The sequence below is a fragment of the Pseudoliparis swirei genome, chromosome 7 (genome assembly GCF_029220125.1).
Source record: "Pseudoliparis swirei isolate HS2019 ecotype Mariana Trench chromosome 7, NWPU_hadal_v1, whole genome shotgun sequence".
In the NCBI taxonomy this organism is placed as follows: domain Eukaryota; kingdom Metazoa; phylum Chordata; class Actinopteri; order Perciformes; family Liparidae; genus Pseudoliparis; species Pseudoliparis swirei.
In genome coordinates this window covers 24192071-24214262 of record NC_079394.1, presented here as the reverse complement: position 1 = coordinate 24214262, position 22192 = coordinate 24192071, and the positions used below count along the sequence as shown (strand labels likewise).

General features: G+C 47.7%; 1 protein-coding gene across 1 annotated transcript in view; it reads left to right on the top strand.

Moving 5' to 3' along the window:
• Positions 1–21356, top strand: part of pi4kab (phosphatidylinositol 4-kinase, catalytic, alpha b) — a 46239-nt gene extending 24883 nt beyond the window's left edge. The window contains exons 21-54 of the mRNA XM_056419611.1: positions 5220–5356; positions 5450–5583; positions 7004–7086; positions 7180–7250; positions 7364–7488; positions 7570–7651; positions 7813–7896; positions 8417–8506; positions 8795–8914; positions 9481–9573; positions 9669–9825; positions 9905–10032; positions 10155–10313; positions 10401–10552; positions 10649–10756; positions 10842–10969; positions 11077–11235; positions 11368–11447; positions 11541–11740; positions 12278–12368; positions 13161–13328; positions 14389–14442; positions 14531–14651; positions 14736–14865; positions 17101–17244; positions 17355–17425; positions 17508–17617; positions 17713–17817; positions 17906–18031; positions 18135–18255; positions 19075–19234; positions 19324–19413; positions 19515–19598; positions 20285–21356. Of these exons, the coding sequence (XP_056275586.1) occupies positions 5220–5356; positions 5450–5583; positions 7004–7086; positions 7180–7250; positions 7364–7488; positions 7570–7651; positions 7813–7896; positions 8417–8506; positions 8795–8914; positions 9481–9573; positions 9669–9825; positions 9905–10032; positions 10155–10313; positions 10401–10552; positions 10649–10756; positions 10842–10969; positions 11077–11235; positions 11368–11447; positions 11541–11740; positions 12278–12368; positions 13161–13328; positions 14389–14442; positions 14531–14651; positions 14736–14865; positions 17101–17244; positions 17355–17425; positions 17508–17617; positions 17713–17817; positions 17906–18031; positions 18135–18255; positions 19075–19234; positions 19324–19413; positions 19515–19598; positions 20285–20336 (3917 nt within the window). The 3' untranslated portion in view covers positions 20337–21356. The remainder of the gene's footprint in view (positions 1–5219; positions 5357–5449; positions 5584–7003; positions 7087–7179; positions 7251–7363; positions 7489–7569; positions 7652–7812; positions 7897–8416; positions 8507–8794; positions 8915–9480; positions 9574–9668; positions 9826–9904; positions 10033–10154; positions 10314–10400; positions 10553–10648; positions 10757–10841; positions 10970–11076; positions 11236–11367; positions 11448–11540; positions 11741–12277; positions 12369–13160; positions 13329–14388; positions 14443–14530; positions 14652–14735; positions 14866–17100; positions 17245–17354; positions 17426–17507; positions 17618–17712; positions 17818–17905; positions 18032–18134; positions 18256–19074; positions 19235–19323; positions 19414–19514; positions 19599–20284) is intronic.
• Positions 21357–22192: the final 836 nt, after the last annotated feature.

The following is a 22192-nucleotide window of genomic DNA, read 5'->3' as shown; positions in this document are numbered from 1 at the left end:
TTATCAGATCGATCTCAGTTTGTATTTGTAAACGATGACGCCTCGATAACCACCAACGTTAATCACGGAGTTCCACAAGGTTCTGTGCTTGGACCAATTTATTTACCTTATACATGCTTCCTTTGGGCAATATTATCAGGAAACACTCCATAAACTTTCATTGTTATGCAGATGACACTCAACTATATTTATCGATAAAACCAGAGGAGAGCAACCAACTCTGTAAAATTCAAGCATGTCTTAAAGACATAAAAACATGGATGACCTGCAACTTCTTGATGTTAAACTCAGACAAAACCAAGTAATTTTAATCGGCCCTGAGCACCTCAGAGATCAATTATCTGGTGATGTGGATTCTGTAGACGGCATTGCCCTGGCATCCAACACCACTGTAAAGAATCTTGGCGTTATCTTTGATCGGGACTTGTCCTTTAACTCCCACGTAAAGCAAATCTCAAGGACTGCATTCTTTCATCTACGTAATATTTCAAAAATCAGGCACATCTTGTCTCAAAAGATGCAGAAAATTGGTTCACGCGTTCGTTACTTGAGACTGGATTACTGCAACTCCTTATTAGCAGGCTGCTCTAATAAATCTCTTAGGTCCCTCCAGTTGATCCAGAATGCTGCAGCTCGTGTTCTCACTAAAACTAAGAAAAGAGATCACATCACTCCTGCACTAGCTGCTCTGCACTGGCTCCCAGTAAAATCAAGAATCACTTTTAAAATTCTTCTCTTAACCTACAAAGCCTTGATTGGTGATGCTCCATCATATCTTAAGGAGCTTGTCGTACCATATTGCCCCACTAGAGAGCTACGCTCACTAAATAGATAGATAGATAGATAGATATATACTTTATTAATCCCCAAGGGGAAATTTGTCGAGTCAGTAGCAGCAACACACAAGAATAAAAAAACAAAACACAAAATATAAGAAGGGTTAGGGTGATCTGGCAAGAGGTGAACTGTTGTAGAGCCTCATAGCCGTCGGCAGGAATGTTCTCCTGTATCTCTCCTTGTGGCAGCGGAGCGTGAGGAGACGTCTGGAGAAAGTACTCCTCTGTCCCTGTAGGAGGTGGTGGAGAGGGTGGTCCGGGTTGTCCAATATGGACACCAGTTTCTTCAACGTCCTCCTCTCCACCACCTGTTCCAGGTGCTCCAGCTGGCAGCCGATGATGGAGCCAGCCTTCCTAACCAGTTTGTTAAGACGGCTGGTGTCACCGGCTCGATGCTGCTCCCCAGCAGACAATGGCAAAGTGCAGCACACTGGCGACAACCGACTGGTAGAATAACTCCAGCATCTTGCTGCACACGTTGAAGGATCGAAGCTTTCTCAGGAAAAGAGACGACTCATCCCCTTCTTGTACACAGCGTTGATGTTGGCCTTCCAGTTCAGTCGGCTGTCGATGGAGACGCCCAGGTACTTGTACTCCTCCACCATGTCCACGTCCACTCCCAGGACACTCAGAGGTGTAGGAGCTGTCGCCTTCCTCCTGAAGTCCACCACCATCTCTCTGGTCTTGGCCACGTTCAGCCGCAGGTGGTTCTCATCGCCCACTTTACAAAGTCACTCACCACTGCCCTGTACTCCTCCTCCCGTCCATCCCTAATACACCCGACCACTGCAGAATCATCAGAGTACTTCTGCAGATGGCATGACTCCGTGTTGTACTGGAAGTCACTGGTGTACAGGGTGAAGAGGAAGGAGACAGAACAGTTCCTGTGGGGCTCAACATCACTGACCACCGTTCCAGACAGCACACGCCCATTCTGACAAACTGTGGTCTGCCTGTGAGGTAGTCAGTGATCCAGGAGATGGTGGACGCGTCCACACGGCCACCAGCTTCTCACTCAGCAGCAGTGGCTGGATGGTGTTAAATGCACTGGAGAAGTCAAAGAAAGTGACTCTCACAGAGACATCGGTTCCATCCAGGTGCGACTGAGCTCGTTGCAGCAGGTAGATGATGGCGTCGTCCACTCCCACATGAGGCTGGTAAGCAAATTGCAGAGGGTCCAACGATGATTTCACCTGCGGCCGGAGGTGGGCCAAGACCAGCCTCTCCAGCACCTTCATCACATGGGAGGTGAGGCGACCGGTCGGTAGTCGTTGAGGCCAGATGGTGCTGACTTCTTTGGGACAGGGACCAGGCACGACGTCTTCCACAGCACGGGACTTCCCCAGCCTCAGGCTGAGGTTGAAGAGGCGCTGCAGGACACCAGACAGCTGGGTGGCGAGGTCTTTAGGACCCTGGGGCTGATGCCATCAGGACCTTCAGCTCTGCGCTGGTGTAGTTTCTCCAGCTGTCTTCTCACCTGGTCAGTCGTCACAGAGAGAGGGAGGGTGGAGGAGCCCATTGTTATTGAGGGCTCGGTGGATGTGCAGCTCAGCAGGGGGACAGAGGGAGGAGGTGTTTGGGAGGTGTGATGTGTGGAGGCGGGCGATGGCTGTGAACTGAACCTATTGAAAAACAGTTCAGCTCGTTGGCCCTCTCCAGGAGCCCCTGGCTGTCTCCTCCCACCTTGAAGCCAGTTATCTGCTTCATGCCAGACCACACCTCCCTTGTGTTGTTCAGCTGGAGTTTGGCCTCCAGCTTCCTCCTGTAGGAGTCCTTGCCTCCTGAGCTTCACCTTCCAGGTTGCGCTGGGCTTTCTCAGCTCATCCCTGTCTCCAGACCTGAAAGCAGCTTTCTTCATGTTAAGCGCCTTCAGGTCCCTGGTGATCCAGGGCTTGTTGTTGGGGAAGCAGCGCACAGTCCGTGATGGGATGGTGGTGTGTTCACAGAACTTGATGTATTCCGTGATGCAGTCGGTCATACTGTTGATGTCCTCCCGTGCGGTCCACAGCACATCCCAGTCCGTTGACTCAAGCAGTCCTGTAGAGCGTCGTTAGCCTCCAGAGACCACCTCCTCACAGTCCTGGTGGTCACGGCAGCCTCTTCACCAGAGGAACATACCTGGGTGTCAGCGGACCAGGTCATGATCAGACCTGCCGAGGGGAAGGGCAGTGGCGCTGTATGCGTCCTTAGTATTAGCATACAGCAAGTCCAGAGTTTTATTGTTCCTTGTTGGGCAGTCTATGTATTGATGGAAGGTTGGCAGAGCTTTTCCAATGTGGTGTGGTTAAAGTCACCAGTGATAGCCATGAATGCTCCAGGCTGATGATTCAGCAGAGCAGACACAGTGGAGTGGATGGTGTCCACAGCTTCCTCAGCGTCAGCTGATGGCGGCACGTACGACAACCACAATGGCGGACGTGAACTCTCTCGGCAAATAGTACGGGCGCATCCCCACGGCCAACAGTTCAATGTTCGCCACAGAAGCGCTCCTTCACGCACACATGGTCCGGATGGCACCACCGTTCATTCACATAAACAGCGATCCGCCCCTCCTCTTACCGCTCTGTGTAGCGTCTCTGTCAGCCCGAACAGTCCTGAAGCCGGGCAAAGACGCTGTGATCCGGATAGTCCGCAGCCACGTCTCAGTGAAACACAAGAGGCTGCTCTCACGGAAGACCCTCTCGGTCATTACCAGCGCCGAGCTCATCCGTCTTATTCGCCAAAGACCTCACGTTCCCCGTTATGATCGACGGTACCGAGGGTTTGTATCTCCTCGTTTTAGCTCTCCGCTTGACACCCGATCTGCAACCGCGAGCCCTTCTCCGTAGCTCCAGCGGGATCACAGGTCTGTCTCCAGGCAGAAGCTTCGGCCTGCACAGCGCGATCAGCTGAGCACGCGAGTAGACGACGGTCCCAGTCATTGTTTTGCTGCGGCTCACCGATACTCACGACAAAGTGAACAAAAGCCACAGTAGAAGTATCGAAAAAAGTAGTTATGGTCCAGTGTCCGACCGTAACTAAGACAAACGTGAAAGAAAAGAAAAAGAGAGGAAAAGTGCAAAAAAAAGACAATAAAATAAAAGCAAAACGCCACTACTGAAACAAGCAGCCGTTGGCACAGCGCTTCCTCCTCATAAATGCGGGACTACTTGTAGTTCCTAGAGTCTTAAAAAGTAGAATGGGAGCCAGAGCCTTTAGTTATCAAGCTCCTCTTTTATGGAACCAGCTTCCAATTTCAGTCCGGGAGGCAGACACAGTCACCTCGTTTAAGAGTAGACTTAAGACCTTCCTCTTTGACAGAGCTTATAGTTAGGGCTGAATCAGGTTTGCCCTGGTCCAGCCCCTTGATATGCTGCTATAGGCTTATAGCTGCCGGGGACGTTTAGGATGCACTGAGTACCTATCTCCTCTTTTTCTCTGTCAGCGATTTATTTCAAGGATTCAAGAAACATTTATTGTTATTATGCAACACAGCATTGCACAACGAATTGCAGTCGTAGAAAGAAAAACACGATGAACAAAACGGTCTAGCTCATCCCTGCAGGGCAATTTTTAGAATTCCTATCATAATGAATATCTTTTACACGTGTCAATTTCGACTGGCAGGATGGGTTTGTATTATTTAATTATTACTTGCGTGTGTCCTATATATATTATGGTTGTGTATTAAGTTTTTATTAAGCCATGATATTATTATGGTCTCTTTTGAACACTGGAATATTATTTAGGCTAAATGAACATATTAAATCTGTCAGGAATGATTTATTGTCAATTTGCATTTGTTGAACATACATAATATCGAAAGTATCCTTGTCTCTTTTGTCACATAAAATGATAATAATTAAGTGATAAAGGTAATAAAGCAACAGTTTAACAACACAACAACAACACAAAGAACATTTAGACAACATATTTTATAAATTTTAAGAACTATAAAAAACTAAAGCCAATGGGTGGGGGATCCTCATCTTACTTATTGATCTCCTACTGCTGTCTTCCAGGACACTCTTGTAAAGGAGATTTTAATCTCAATGAGGCTTTTCCTAGTTAAATAAATTAAAATGTCGCCCTGTTGAACCGGTTAGGCTGGGGCAAATTACACCTTTTATCATTCTTATTGGCAGTTGAAGATGTGTGCTCTAATACATGCTTATCAACGCTGCGGCCCTCACACAACCCGAGCAGAGTAACTGAAAGTGTTAAGTAATTCTGGAGATGTATTTCACACCAGCTGGGGGAAATATTTGAGTTGTGTGATGAAGTGGTTCATTAACTGAGATAAAGACGGATGTTTGACATCTATCATCAGTATCAACTGTAAATGTGTTATTTCACAGCTCTTAGTAATTCAAATCAGAGATGCCAACATGCGTGTTCTTTCAGGACTTTGGCCAGAGGAGTGGTATGAAGGCGTGTGCGAGATTGCCACCACGTCTCCTCTGCTCACGTTCCCCAGCGGAGAACCTCTTCGCTCCGAGCTGCAGTACAACTCTGCCCTGAAGAACGACACCGTCACTCCGGTGAAGTGCTTTTTAACGGGTCTCGCGGTGAAGTAGTTTGAACACTGACGTCAATCAAACGGATCTTTTAAATGACCCGTCTCTGTCCACCAGGCCGAGTTGAGCGATCTGAGAGCCACCATCAGTAATCTCCTGGACCCGCCTCCTGAAGGATCTGCCCTCATCAACAAGCTCGACTTCGCCATGTCCACCTACCTGCTCTCCGTCTACAGGCTGGAATACATGAGGTCAGCTCCTTTGACCTGACAGTACACACGATACAACAAAGACATTACATAGAAAAGCGCAATAGATAATACATGAGTGTGTTAGTAACAGTTTGTTGAGCACTAGCTCCTGCAGCCACAGACTTTATTTTACGGTCTCTTCAGTAGATTTGTGTCAGATGCTTTTCTGTGGCTTGGCCACAATCAGAATCAGAATCAGAATCAGAATGAGAAACAAACAAACTGCAAAATTTTTTTTACAAACACAGAGGAATTTTTGGGACAAGCACAAGGTGAGGGAGGGAAAGGGAGGAGGAGGAGGGAGGAGGAGGGAGGGAGGAGGAAGAGGAGAGGAGGAAGAAAGAGGAGGAAGAGGTGGGGTGGTGTAGGTCAGTCCTCAGGGGGGGGTGAGTTGATGAGCTCACCCGGTCCGGAAAAAAATGATGGGCCCGAGGGTGGAAGTGAAAAAGGATCAGAGCCTCCCGGCAGGGAGGGTCAGGATGGACGCACAGGTGTGAGGAGGGGGGGGAGGATTCAGTCAATCTTTCTGGCGCGGCAACAGTGACCAGGAGCTGAGGGAAGAGAGTAGACAGGACCTGGAGGAGCCGAGATTGGCGGATGATGCCTCTGCCCGGCCAGATGGCGCTCTGCAGTGGCTGCTGGCCAGACGGTGATGGAGGAGGGCCAGGACTCAACGATGGCCGTGATGATGCAATCATAGACATCTGGCATCTGGCAGGTTAGATTTCTCAGCTGCCCTCCGACCCAGCCATCCTCTCAGGAAGCTCTGGGAGATGGAGCCGATGTTCAGCCACACTTGAGGTCCTGGGAGACATGGGTGAGGGGATGATGGTAGGACCCCACAGCCGCCGACGAGGAGCACACAGATGAGAGAGGGGGGGGGGTGGGGGCTGCATTCACCACAAAATCCTCCACCATCTCCACTGTCTTCAGGCGTTGAGCTTCCAGTGTATTCTGCACCAGGTCAGGGTCTCCCACTCAGGTCTCTCTCCACCTGCCCCGGTCCATGAGTCCCAGAGATGAGGGTGGTGTCATCCATGAACTTTAGAGCTTTTGTGACTGACTGACTGGTGACTGGTTGGAGTACAGTTGGGGTAGGAGAACAGACACAGCCTTGGGCCAGAACCTGTGGGTGCTGGGGAGGGAGCCTGAGACGTGTTTCCCCAGCCTCACGTGCTGCTTCCTGTCGGTCAGGAGGCAGTGTGGAGTGTACAATGTGCGTTGAGAGAGTGTTTTCCTACAACATTTTCATGGGTCACTTTGTTCTGGTATGTTACCTTAGTACAGACACTGGGATTGTTCTCAGGCCAATCCAAAGTCAGGGAATTTCATGCACGATAGAGTTAAGCATTTTTAGAGACACCAGAGAAGAAAACTGTAACATCTCCGCCCCCCTGCACTCTCTCTCTCTCTCTCTCAGGATGCTGCGGTCCAACGACCCCGACAGGTTCCAGGTCATGTTTCGATATTTGGAAGACAAAGCCATCCAGAAAGACAAATCCGGTGAGGGCGTGACCCCCGTTCATATCTGGTCGTGCCATTCCACATACTGTGTGATGCATTCTCAAATTCACCTTTTTCGCATCGCCTTCACAGGCATGATGCAGTGCATCATTTGTGTCGGTGACAAGGTGTTCGACGTCTTCCTCCAGATGATGGCTGAGAAGGTGAGGGAGCGCGGCTCCTCTTCACATGTTGGAGACTCGGAGGGCCAGGGGTATGTTTCATTCTTCCGTATCACTGGATAACAATCAGAAACACATTTATCACGCTTTTTTAGCCGAAGACCAAAGGGCACGAGGAGGAATTGGAGCGACATGCCCAATTCTTATTGATCAACTTTAACCACACCCACAAGAGGATCCGCAGAGTGGCGGACAAGTACCTTTCGGGTTTGGCGGAGACGTGAGTGCATTGGGTTCTACTCCCCCGTCACGTTATATATACAGCATGAATCTTATTTCTCATTTGTTTGACCTCTACCAGATTCCCCCATCTGCTGTGGAGCGGCCGCGTGTTGAAGACCATGTTGGACATTTTGCAGACGCTCTCGCTGTCTCTAAGCGCTGTAAGTATCTCTGAACGCGGTGCCGGTGTGGACTATTCTCCTCTGGGTGCAGCTCTGAGTCAACATGCCTAGTTCAAATAAGGTGTTGTGTGGGCGAAGTGGAGCAGAGTTGACATGGATGCTTCTCGGCTTCAGTTCAGTGTCGCCTCCGTTTCATTCAGGACATCCACAAGGATCAGCCGTACTACGACATTCCAGACACGCCCTACAGGATCACTGTTCCTGACACATACGAGGCCCGAGAGGTGAGTTCAGACCACTAGAGGGCAGCAGCGTATTGGTTTTAAAGACTGTAGTGGCAGTCGTTAAGAGACCGGTTTGATTGGTCTTTCAGCTACATTATAGTTTTTGATGGAATTGAATGTGATGATTTTACGTTCAATTTGCACCAATAGAAATATTTGAGAAGGACTCGTTACGCAACAATACTTTTGTTTAGGGATAGGTATGATTGAAATTGATTGGATTGTCTAATGGCACTTTTTCATTGATAATTCTTCTTCTTTTAAATACAAAAAGAAAGAAATGGAGGCAGGTTCCCAAAAATGTCAATGTTTCTTAAATTATCTCGGTTATGTCACTGTCTCTTTAACTTGTCTTGTTCTGTGTTTTCTGTTTGTAAGTATGTGTTTCTTCTGTTGCTGCCTATCTTGGACAGGTCACCCTCGAAAAAGAGAGTTTTAATCTCAATGGGACTGAGCTGGTTAAATATAGGTTTAAATAAATAAATAATAATCCTATCCTGGTTTTTTCATCTCTTTCTAGAGCATAGTAAAGGACTTTGCCGCTCGCTGTGGTGAGATCCTGAAAGAGGCGATGAAATGGGCCCCTTCAGTCACAAAGTCCCACTTACAGGTCAGTTCCTCAGCGTGGAGGTCTGGGGGTTTTAAGAGAGGGTCAACACAACTCAATTAAAGGGGTGATATTAATTATAACTGCTGTTTGTTTTTAGATAACAAAACAAAAGTGTGAACTTCACAGCTGACTTTGGTTGTGTGTGTAAAGTTCAAGCAACAGTTCGCCGGCAATAACCATTTAATGTTTTGTTTTTAGAGGATATTTGTCGCTGTTGTTCCATTACCGTTTCTCTTTCCCCCCGTTGTCTCTCGTTGTGTCCTCTCCTGTCTGTCGTGTCTTGTACAGGAATACCTGAACAAGCATCAGAACTGGGTCTCAGGCTTGTCCCAGCACACGGGCCTGGCCATGGCCACCGAGAGCATCCTGCACTTCGCCGGCTACAACCGACAGAGCACTACACTCGGCGTGGGTCTCACACACACACACACACACACACACACACACACACACACACACACACACACACACACTGCACACAAACCCTTTCACAAGATAGAGGATGGGCTGAATTTAGGCAAAATTACACATCTTAGAATGATGGTGAGGTCTTAATCTGAGGTACCCGTCACGTTGCAGACCGCCCTATAAAGAAGGGGCGCAGAAATGTTCCCCGTGCTTTCTTATGTGCTCTAGCTCTCTAAACACTGGGAGTTGTCTAGTTATTTACAGCATTGTGTGTCTGTGTGTGCATGCCGACTCGTCCGTGTGACATTGTTTTGCTTGCTGCGCATTGCCCTTTGTGTTCCTGGCCTTCATTTCAGCTTTGTGTGTTTTTTTTCATTTGCTTCATTTGTTGTATTTTGTCGTTAATTAACTGCACCGAAACTACTGTCCTGGTTGCTTGGCTGGTTTGCGGATTTGCTGGTTGCCCTGGTTACTTGCCTGCGATGGACGGGTGGGTTAGTTGGCTGGTTGCCCATTTGGCTAACTGGGTTATACAAGTGTTCCCCTAAACCGTGTGTTGTCATTAGACCACCCAGCTGATGGAGAGGCCGGCCTGCGTGAAGAAGGACTACTCCAACTTCATGGCGTCGCTCAACCTGCGCAACCGCTACACCGGAGAGGTGAAGCCTTGATCTCGTAACTAAGTGGACGATGAGACTTCTCCGATACCTTCTGCATGCGGTGTGGTTCACACCTGCGTGTCTGTGCGGTCCAGGTGGCGGGTATGATCCAGTTCTCGGAGGTGACTCACAGCCACTTGGACCTCAACAAGCTGATTATCCTTCAGATGACCAGTGCGCTGGACAGAAAGGACCCAGAGGTCTTCACCCAGGCCATGTTCAAGATGGCCGCCCTGCTTATAACTACCAAAAGTGAGTTTTCTCTGCCTCTTCAGCAAGTCTTTCAGGAACTATTCAGTTGTGATGCATTTCCTTATGTTCTCTCTCTCAGACTGCAACCCTCAGCTCCTGCACCACCTGTGCTGGTCTCCTCTGAAGATGTTTACAGAACACGGCATGGAGACGGCCATCGCCTGCTGGGAATGGCTGCTGGCCGCACACAACGGGGTGGAAGTGCCCGTATGTGTATTTATCGCATTGCATACAAAAATCATACAGAGAATGTGTGAAACGATTGTGCGTCTTAGTCTGAGATGTGTTGTGGAATAGACCTTCTCTTCTCTCTCTCTCCATCTGCCTAGTTCATGCGTGAGATGGCAGGAGCATGGCAGATGACGGTGGAGCTGAAGATGGGCGTGTTTTCGGAGGCCACGGTGGAGGCCGGCCCTCTGGCCGTGTCGGAGGAGAGCCAACCGGCACCGTGCGCGCCTGACATCGTCCCCCACTTCCTGTGGATAGAGGTCAGTGACGGGGCAGACGTGGGCTACAGCTCGGTAAATGGAGTTGAGATGATTTGTAAAGGTCCCCCCACCCTACCTCCCTCACAGTTTCTGGTGCAGCGGTTTGAGATCGCCAAGTACAGCAGCGCGGACCAGGTGGAGATCTTCACGGCCCTCCTGCAGCGGTCCCTGTCGCTGAACGTCGGAGGGCCCAAAAGCAGCATGAACAGACACGTCGCTGCCATCGGGCCAAGATTCCGGTACCGATCCTCAATGTTACGACGGGTGATTGAGTTTATTCTTAAATGCTGTGTCCTGGACGTAACTATTGCGACATCGCTTCGCTTTCAATTCAGACTGCTGACTCTGGGTCTGACGCTGCTGCATGCCGACGTCGTGACGAATTCCACCATCAGAAATGTTCTTCGAGAGAAGATCTATTCCACCGCTTTCGACTACTTCAGGTATATAAATAGAAATCTTATTCAAGTCTAGTATTTTAGTGGCATTCTGTACCAATAACCTCTTTGCCAACTTCTCTTTGTGTAGCACCACTCCCAAATTTCCCACTCAGACGGATAAGCGGCTGAGGGAAGACATCAGCATCATGATCAAGTTCTACGCCAGTCTGCAGTCTGACAAGAAGTATCTCGGAGCCAACCAGCTGGTTCCCCAAGGTACGGCACAGACAGAACCACGGCCCGACCCTCTCGTCATATTTACAGAATTAGAAACTTCACGCAGCCCAATAATCCAAACTGGATTTGATTTAACCTCCGTGCAGATCCCCAAGACATGTCCGTGAACAGCCTGTCCGTCATAGGAGGGACTGACAGCAGGAACAGTCTTGATGCGGCGATAAGCCAGCGGCAGCAGGTGACTCAGGGCTGGATCAACACCTACCCCCTGTCCTCCGGGATGTCCACCATATCCAAGAAATCAGGTAAAACACACACACACACACACACACACAATGTTAAACTTTAATAAGCTGTGCTGAAACATCAAAACCTTCTTATTCACAGATGAAATAAGTCTTCATTAATCTCTTATTTCCTCTGTCCCAATGTTTCAGGACTGTCTAAAAAAAGCAACAAAGGTTCTCAGCTGCACAAGTACTACATGAAACGTCGAACTCTTTTACTCGCTTTGCTGGTATTTACACTTTTTCACTTTATTCACAAAAGTAGAACATGAAGTTCTGTGAATGACCCCCCCCCCCCTCCCCCCGTGATCACGTCTCTTCAGGCCAGCGAGATTGAGCGGCTGACGATCTGGTACAACCCGCTGTCCAGTCAGGAGCTCGTCATCGCCACGGAGCAGTCGGTGGAGACCAGCATCGCCAACTGGAGGTCCAAATACATCAGTCTGACGGAGAAACAGTGGAAGGACAACATCAACCTGGCCTGGAGCATCGCGCCGTACCTCGCCCTGCAGCTGCCTGCCAGGTACTCGGAGAACAGAAACGCCTCAGTCTGCCATTTTCATAGCTTGCTCTCGTGCGTGCTGATGATGTAACACCTGGTTGCTGTGTTTTCTGTTGACACAAAAAAAATCCCGAACACAGAATAAAAAGTATATCCAGGCAAACACTGCCACACATTTCTATTAGGTCATTAGTGGTGATTGAGAAGGAGAATATATACATATATATATATGCGTGTGTGTATACATATATATGTGTGTGTGTGTATATATGTGTGTGTGTATATATATATATAGATTTGTGTATTTGTATATATGTATATATAAATGCATATATATATATATGTGTGTGTGTGTATATATATTTTTATATATTATTATTTTAAAGGAAAATCCTTACATCTAATATGCATTATATATGCAGCAACAAATTACTCAAAATGAAGAATATGGATATGACTACAATATCGATAGAACACGGTTCCTTGCCCACGACTGTTGACTTAATCCGAGCACTTTGACAAGCACCTAAGACAGGTTTTTTGTTTTTGTTTTGACAGATTCAAAAACACTGAGGCGATCGTCTCCGAGGTGACCCGTCTGGTGCGAATGGATCCGGCCGCTGTGTGCGACGTTCCGGAAGCAGTCAAGGTGAGGCCGCCGTCTCCCGCTGGACGGCAGGGGTCTAATTTTGTGGCCAAGCGCCTCCTTGTGCACTCCTTGTGTGGAGAGGGATGTCGCGTGTGTTCAGATTGTAAAGCCGTCTGAATTGATACAGCAGGCTTTGTGAGAATAGACTGAATACTTCTATCTCATACCCACATGGTGTGAGGCCAATTTGATGCATTTGAATACACAATATGTCGAGCCATTGCAATCATCTCAATTGTGCAGCCCTTGTAAGATAATACTGCTGACGCTTTGACTTTAAGGATTCTACATTTTCTCACGTGACTTTTCAAGTTATCTGTTCGTTGCCTCGACTGCAGTGTGCAAAAGTTAAAAAGGAAAAAGTACATTTGTTACTCAGTGTTTTCCTCCCAAGTCATCACTAGATGAATGTTGTGCGTTCCTAATTATCTCCTAACGGCCCCCCGTACCTGTCTGAGGGAGGCGGAGCGCGGCCGTCCCCGAAGGCCGCCGTGCTTCCAGAGGATGATCGTCCTTGACGCCGCGTGCTTGTTTATTCCAGTCACTTCTGTAACTAATGGACACTGGTTTCCTCCGGAGGCTCGTTAGCGCTCCGTCTGTCTCGGGGTCGTGACCTTGCATCAGATCGCTGTCATGTCTGAAGCGGGAGTATGGATCCGGTGCTGCGTGCCGCGCATGATGGTGGAACCTATCCGAGTATCGATCGACGCGTCGGCTTGAGCTGGAATCATGTTTTTTCGAACCATTTCCTAATTCACTTTTTTTGGGTCAATCTTTTTTCTTCTTCTTCAGTTCCTGGTGACGTGGCACACCATCGATGCCGACTCTCCGGAGCTGAGTCACATCCTGTGCTGGGCCCCGGCAGACCCCCCGACCGGCCTGTCCTACTTCTCCTCCATGTACCCTCCTCACCCTCTCACGGCGCAGTACGGGGTCAAAGTGCTCCGCTCCTTTCCTCCCGTACGTCTCCGTGTGGACGTCCCTGTTGATGTGTCTTTGTCCCGCGTGTGAAGACATTTCCACGATTTTCTCAAGTAGCATAAACTAGGAAAAAAAACCATCAGGACGGATTTTGAAACTAATAACACTTGATCCAAGCGGCTATAATTCACATCACATTAGGCAGTGGTGGAAACATTAAATACTATTTTGAGGTATTTACTGGATTATTTCCATTATCTTCTACTTTATTACATTTAAACATGACGTGTCATTTAGCTGACGCTTTAATCCAAAGTGACTTGCAGTCATGTGACATTCATACACCGTAGACAGCTACAGGGAGCAACTCAGGGTTAAGTGTCTTGCTCAAGGACACATCGATTAGATAAGATAAGATATATACTTTATTAATCCCCAAGGGGAAATTAGTTCTCTGCATTTAACCCATCCTTAGTTATTAAGGAGCAGTGGGCTGCAGTGATGCCCCCGGGAAGCAACTGGGGGTTCAGTGCCTTGCTCAAGGACACTTCGACTTGCAACAACTAATGGGGAGAGCCGGGATCGAACCCACAACCTTGGGGTTGCAGGACGACCCCCTTACCCCACTGAGCTACAGCCGCCCCCAAAGCGGGGATTGAACCACCAACCCCCTGATTGGAAGACGGACCTGCTAACCACTGACCCGCTTCATAGTTTTACGACAATAGATAGTTGTTAATTTCTTAGATTCAGATAGAATAATGTGGTAAAGTATGATGTATTAATATAGATTAAGCTACAAAGAGATTATTATTCTGAAAGGGGCCACGCATTTTTGGTAGTTAAAGTACATTTAAATAATGATAGAATTCGGAATGCAGGATTTGTTTTACTTACAGAGTATTTGTACACTAGTATTGCTGCTCTTAATTCAGTAAGTAAGAGTTCTCAGTACTCCTTCCACCATGGCAGAATGGTGTCGTCTTTATGAGCCCGAGGGATTCCCCCGTTATTTAACTTGTATACAATGCATGACACGTTTATGATATTCCTTTTTTTTTCTAACAAGTGAAATCTTTTTTTCACACCTTTCTTCCAGGATGCCATTTTGTTTTACATACCTCAGATTGTCCAAGCGCTTCGCTACGACAAGGTAAGTACCCGACTTCAAATGCACTGAAAGCCCTGAACACATCTTCAGATTATTCTCACCGTCTCTCGCTCCTCCCGCGGCGCCGCAGATGGGCTACGTGAGGGAGTACATCCTGTGGGCCGCTCAGAAGTCCCAGCTTCTGGCCCACCAGTTCATCTGGAACATGAAGACCAACGTATACCTGGACGAGGAAGCAAACCAGAAAGACCGTGAGACCGGCGCGCCGCACGTGTAAAATCCACAACCCGCGAACACACACGCATGTCAACCGGCCGCCCTCTCTCTCCCCGCAGCCGACATCGGGGAGCTGCTGGAGGAGATGGTGGAGGAGATCACCGGCTCGCTGTCCGGCCCGGCTCAGGGCTTCTACCAGAGAGAGTTCGACTTCTTCAACAAGATCACCAACGTGTCGGCCATCATCAAGTATGAACACGCTTCTCTTTCTGTCCTTACTTCCTTCTATTTTTCTTTCTTTTTTCTTTCTTTCTTTCCTTTTTTTCTTTTTATTATTTCTTTCTTTCATTCTGTCCTTCCGTCCTCCATTCTTTCTGTCTTGCTTTCTTTCCTTTTTTCTTTCCGTCTTTCTTTAAAAAAAGAAAGAAAATTCAGTTTATTTGTATAGCCCATTTTCACAAATTACAAATTTGTCTGAGTGCTTTACAATCTGTACATATGGGGTGCACATAACTTTTTCGGTGAGTTACTCAGGTGAGTACCAGGAGATGGTGTTTGGTACTCACTCCATATATGTAGCGTCAGCTTTTGTGACGTCCACCTACGGGGGGGGGGGGGGGGTGGTGCTGCTAGTGAGAGTGTGCTCACCTGTGTGCGAGCTTCACGGCTGAGCGATGCGCACGCCGCCATCGAAGCTCTGCCGCGCGCGAGACGGAGAGCCGAGAAGTGTTGACGCGACACGTAGAGACAGAATGACATGCTGCTGTGTAGAGACGATCAATATCAGATCGGTCAAGTTCGCAAAGGCACGAAGTAACACAAGTGGCATTACGCATTGTTGATTATTTTCGCGCATGCGTACCTGCGTACCAGTTATGTGCACCCCTGCATATAGACATCCCTGTCCCAAAACCTCACATCGGATCAGGAAAAACTCCTGGAAAAAGATGAGATAGGTGCTCAGTGTATCCTAAACGTCCCCCAGCAGCCTATAAGCCTATAGCAGCATATCTGGGGGCTGGACCAGGTGAACCTGATTCAGCCCTCACTATAAGCTCTGTCAAAGAGGAAAGTCTTAATACTCTTAAATAAGGTGACTGTGTCTGCCTCCCGGACTGAAGGTGGAAGCTGGTTCCATCAAAGAGGAGCTTGATAACTAAAGGCTCTGGCTCCCATGCTACTTTTTAAGACTCTCGGAACTCTAGACTCCTTTTTTTCCTTCTTTCTTTGAATGTTTTCCTTATTTCCTTCTTCATTTCCTTTCTTTCTTCCTACCTTCTTTCTTTCTTCTTTTTCTTTCTTTTTTAAAATCTGACTCCATCATTACTGGGAGCCGTTAATCACAGTAACATATTCTCCACATTCCTGCTGCACTTTTCCTTCAGTCACCATAAACATTTCTGATTGATATCCTGAAGACGGTTTGAGATGAGGCTCCATCCCAGTGAGGAGCGTTTACTTGAATGTATTCTCATGGTCAGTTTCAGTCGCGCAGGGTAAATCCACTCCACCAACAAAGGGGCGGGACTTCTGCAAGTAAATGTCTCTTTTGGTTAAAAGGCTGCAACAAGTCCTGCATCGCCTGTGATCCCTTAGGTCGTGACCTCCACTCTGCTGCGCTCGTCTCAATATTCTCATCGTCGTCTAATTTTGACCATCACAGATTTTTATTTTCATCCTTATTGTCGCGGCCCAGTCTGACCTTTAAGCCACTGAGATGCTGATGGGATGTTTATCACTATTCATACAGCCGAACCATAACGATAACTGTATGAGCTCCTCCGTACAGCGACACCTGTCCCAGAGTAAAAGTACCTGGCACATGGGAACACCTGCTGGAGACACACACACACACACACACAGGCGAAGGGTTCACTTGTAATCTTAAACGGGGCATTTAAAGAAAAGATCAACTTTGATGAAACTCAGACGCTGGTCTTTTTGCCAAAGGCCTCAAGTCGTACCTCCGTTTAACTTCCTCTGTTGCACGAGAAGCCTCTTGGCGATGTTCGAGGTGTTAATGAGGTGATAACAAGTGTTCCCCCCGAGCCAAGATGTTTTGTTCCTTCCCCACGCGTTGCACCAGCTGTGGGCTAATCTCTAAATCCCTTTGTTGTTCATTTGCTCAGCGATTGGTGGCACTGCTGTCGCTCTGATTACACGCCGGTCTGGAGGTGTTCTGACAGGGCCCCATTATCACCGGCTCTCCGGGAGTGTTTTGTCAGCCCACTAGGGGAAGACAAATCCCCCTCAGCCCTCATTACGCCACTAATTGCAACTCTCCGGGGGAGAAACTCCTCCCGTCCCCTGGCCTCCACTCTCTCTATTACTCTGCACCCCAGGGACCGCCCTCTGTGAATAACAGCAGAGCCCGACTGTCACTTGAGGTCTGAAGTCAGTTGGTGAGATACCCATGCATGCCGCTCCCAGTCACAGAGGTGTGGAGACTCCTGTGTGGACACGTGTTTTCTTCGTCTTCATCAGACCGTTTCCCAAGGGGGAGGAGAGGAAGAGGGCCTGCCTGGAAGCCATGTCCCAGATCAAAGTCCAGCCCGGCTGTTATCTTCCCAGTAACCCAGAGGCCGTGGTCTTGGATATAGACTACACGTCTGGGACCCCCATGCAGAGGTGGGGCTCACAAAAACAATCTTCCGTGATGTTCAAAACTGTTTTCCAAAAGGAAGTGTGACTCCTTGTCTCTGCACTTCTACCTTAAAGCCCGTTGTGTCTCTCCTTAGTGCGGCCAAGGCTCCGTACCTGGCCAAGTTCAAAGTGAGGCGGTGTGGAGTCAACGAGCTGGAGAAAGAAGGTACCCGGATGACCCTCAAGGCCGCTTTGTGGTTCTCCGATGTGCGCGGCGTTAACACCGTGTCACGACTTCCGCCCCTCAGGTCTGAAGTGTCGCTCGGATTCCGTCCAAGATGAGGGGACTAGTGAGGAGGAGGCGAAGAGAATCTGCTGGCAGGCGGCCATCTTCAAAGTGGGAGACGACTGCCGACAGGTCTCCCTCTCCCTCTCTTCCCCCGTTTGCTCGCTGCGTTTCTCGAGGAGTGGCCGTGGCGTGACTGTTCCCCGTTGCGTCCTCCGTGTTCACAGGACATGCTGGCTCTTCAGATCATCGGCCTGTTCAAGAACATCTTCCAGCTGGTGGGCCTGGACCTCTACGTGTTCCCCTACAGGGTGGTGGCCACGGCCCCCGGAGTGAGCGCACCTCAAACCTTTCCCACGTTGCCACCGACGACGACGACGACCGCCTCGGTCTCACTCTCCCCTTTTTTCCGCCACACAGTGCGGGGTGATCGAGTGCATCCCGGACTGCAAGTCCCGGGACCAGCTGGGCCGACAGACGGACTTCGGCATGTACGACTATTTCCGGAACCAGTACGGCGATGAATCCACGCTGGCGTTCCAGAAGGTGACTTGCTCCCTTCTGTCGATATTATTCCATCCATCTATCTATTGCAACATTTCTATATTCTGAACAGCTGTGACTGATGTTCTTTTGATGTCCTCTTCAGGCGCGGTACAACTTCATCCGCAGCATGGCGGCGTACAGCTTGCTGCTCTTCCTGCTGCAGATTAAGGACCGACACAACGGCAACATCATGCTGGACAGCCAGGGCCACCTGATCCACATCGGTGCGTATCGGGAGCGCCGTGTGGTTCTGATGAGTCAAATGGACTTGCACTGGTACGGTGGTACGGTGCAAGTTCATTTAACTGAGTAACGTTAAACAAGCAGGATGTGTTTTTTCTTTTTTTTCTTCTGTGAAATAATTTTTTTTTGTTATGGGAAGGGTGTAGAAATGTTCAGTCATCACATCGTATGAATGTCCCATGAAACAAAATGTGCCTGTAACCACTTTAGTCATCTCCATCTCCTCTCCTGCATTTGGACATAACGGGGTTCTTACGGTCAAGGAAAACCTGGAAAAGTCGTGTAATTTTAAAATGGTTATTTCCAGCCCTGGAATAGTCCTCTAAAAAAATTAAATCACCTAAAGTTTTGGAAAAGTCATAGAAATGTTGTTATATTCACAAGTTCATATACGCTGAGTTTGAATTTTATTTTTATTTTTTTAAGAAAAGACGCTTAAATTATAAGCAGGCAATTTGTTTTCTTCTTTCCGCGACTGAAAAGTTTGTTGGCCGTAGCAACAGCAGCTCAGAGATAATCCACCGTCATGTACACCGAGACTTGGTCATGGAAATGTGGATTAAAGTCCTGGAGATCCACTGGTCAACATGAGTGTGAAGATGAGCAACACGCCACCGGACGAAAGAATGAACTCATCGTTTCTGTTGGTGTGGGTCCAGCCACAGGTTGTCTTGAGAAGTGCAACCAAACTTTTGCCTTCCAGATCACAACTCTAAGCCTTACGTCTCCGGCCTTTACTCCGCTGTATTATTCTATATCTTGTGTATTTGTCATCCTCGTGTCTGCGCTCCGCCCCCCAGACTTCGGCTTCATCTTCGAGAGCTCTCCCGGTGGGAACCTCGGCTGGGAGCCCGACATCAAGCTGACGGACGAGATGGTGATGATCATGGGCGGCAAGATGGAGGCGACGCCCTTCAAGTGGTTCATGGAGATGTGCGTGAGGGGGTACCTGGCCGTCAGGTGAGTACGCCGATGTGCCGAGGCTCAGCCGGGCTCAGCCGGGCTCAGCCAGGACCGTCGCATTAAGGCGCGTCTCTCCGGTGACTCAGGCCCTACATGGACGGCGTGGTCTCCTTGGTGACGCTCATGCTGGACACCGGCCTCCCCTGCTTCAGAGGCCAGACCATCAAGCTGCTCAAGTGAGTCGGGCGGCGGCGTGTGCGTGTGTGTGTGTGCGTGTGTGTGCGTTTGCGTGTCCTCGTCCTCCTCTGCGTCTCTGAGCCTCTTCTCCCACTTCCAGGCAGCGGTTCAACCCCGGCTTGAGTGAGAAGGACGCCGCGTCCTTCATCATCAAGGTCATCCAGAACTGCTTCCTCAGCAACAGGTCGGGACAGAGAAGATGATGATGCTGCTTCTTATTCTTCTTCATCTTCATCTTCATCTTCTTCATCTTCTTCTTCTTTTTGTTCTTCTTCTTCTTCTTCTTGATGTTCTTTTTGTTCTTCTTCTTCTTCTTCTTGATGTTCTTCTTGTTCTTCTTCATCTTCTTCTTCTTGATATTGTTCTTGATGTTCTTCTTGTTCTTCTTCTTGATGTTCTTATTCTTCTTCTTAATCTTCTTCTTCTTGTACTTCTTGATTTTCTTCTTGATGTTCTTGTTCTTCTTGATGATCTTCTTTTTCTTCGTTGTTTACCTCACTCTTCTTCTTCTTCTTCTTCTTCTTCTTCTTTGTTTTCCTCACACTTTTTCTTCTTTCTCCCTTACTCTTCTTCTTCTTTGTTTCCCTCTTCTTCTTCTTGTTCTTCTTCTTGATCATCTTCTTTTTCTTCGTCGTTTCCCTCACTCTTCTTCTTCACTTCCCTCACTCTTCTTCTTCTTCTTCCTCTTCTTCATTTCCCTCACTTTTTTTCTTCTTCATTTCCCTCACTCTTCTTCTTCTTCTTCATTTCCCTCACTCTTCTTCTTTTTCTTCTTCTTCCTTTTCTTCTTTCTCTTCATTTCCCCTGCTTGTTCTTGTTATTCTTCTTGTTCTTTACATCCTTCACATCCTTCATGTGTTTGTCTTACAGGAGTAAAACCTACGACATGCTCCAGTATTACCAGAACCAGATCCCGTACTGAGCGCCGGTGCCTGAGCATGTGCGTCCTCGAGCCGCTCCGTCGTGTGTTTTGTGCCTTGTTAACGTTCAACGGTGAAGAGTGTGGCTCGTTGTTTTTTTTGCTGAGTTGTTGATGTTTTCTTGTTTGTCTTGCACCACATGGTCTTAGTTGCCTATCCCACCTTATTTATTACGTTACGCTGAACCAATGTTTTAACTCTTATTGTTTGTGTTACTGCACTATTATCTCCTCTTTGCGCGCTTAAGATTAAAAGGAAATAAAACCTCGGTAATTTGCACATTGAGTAAATATTTAATCGGCTCGTGCCAGTTTTAAATCACTCGTAAAGTTTGTGAATGTGGATTTTAGACGGGGTTTGAAATGTAACTGGATACTTGAAGTAGCCGGAGTCGACCGATGTGGCCTATTCATCTCGTACTGGACCGTGCTTCTCTTTGACGGACCGATCGGAGTCCTTTGATCCGCAGCATGGTACTCGTCTTGTATTTCACCGTGACGACTGACTGTACATATACATGAGTTACACTGTCTGTATTTTTGGGTTTCCGTATATTTGCAGTGACCACGGGGAGGGAAAGGACACGAGTTCTGGGGAACGCTGGGGGTTTAGCTTTGTATATTTATCATTGCCAAAGGGGGAGGAGTCCGCACATGAATCCCACTGTTCTATTGTTTGGTGGATGTTGGGCAGTTGCATGAAGTTAAGTGTAAACTGTCATGTGACCTGTTTCCAATGTGGCTTCTTTGGTGGAGGTTTCTTTTGTAACCCAAAGTGCTGTGCCACATGACCGCTTGGAGAGCTCACGCCATCATGGAATGTTCCTGACTGTAAAGACTTTGCCTCTCTTTGTATATTTATATTCATGGCCCATTTTCAGTCTCTTTTTCTATCTTCATGTCTTTTGAATGAGAACGCTTGAGATATTTAAAAAAACAATCACATAAAGATCTATTGACTTAAAGAAGCTGTCTTGCTGGTGGTGTTTCATTAACTATGACAATAAATCCTTTGAAGACATTGTTACACGTTATGTCCCGTTGTTCAACATTGGCAGTTAGAGATGAATCAGTACACTTTATTTTATAATTTTAAAAGTAATGATAAAATCAAAGTATAGGGATTATTCCAACATAACTTTGACTTTAAAACAGCTTTCTTTTCCGTTCTTTTGACATACTCTTTCTACTACTTTTTGAAAACTCTATCCCATTACGTTGACATTTTTTAGGACTTTCTTCTATGAAATTAATTTATGACGTTTTTCAAAGTACTAAACCACGGTTTTCGAATGACTTTCATGACATTTTACCATTCATTATACTTTATTTGTAACTTAACTATATTTAGGCTTTCTCATGACTTTTTGACTTACTATACTGTTATTTGTATAGCCGAATGTCGTCTTTCAACCGTTGGCTGTCGAGGTGGTGCCCAGCGAATAATGTGAGCTACGTAGACAACTGGAAGACTTTCTGGGGAAAGCCTGATCTGATGAAGAGAGACGGCATCCATCCCACGTTGGACGGAGCGCGTCTCGTTTCTGCAAACATAACCAAGTTGATCAACGGACAGCCATATGTGACAACGCAGGGTTCATGTCAGAAAGCAGAAACAGAGTAGCCCCACGCCCCTGTCACCCAGTGTCCCCCATAGCACATCCCTCTCACCCAGTCCCTCCCAGAGCTCCATAGAGACTGTCTGTCCCACGGCCACTTAAACTTACACTACCGTTCAAAAGTTTGGGATCACTTAGAAATGTCCTTATTTTTCAAAGAAAAGCATTGTTTTTTTCAATGAAGATAACAGTAAATCAATCAGAAATACACTCTATACATTGTTAATGTGGTAAATGACT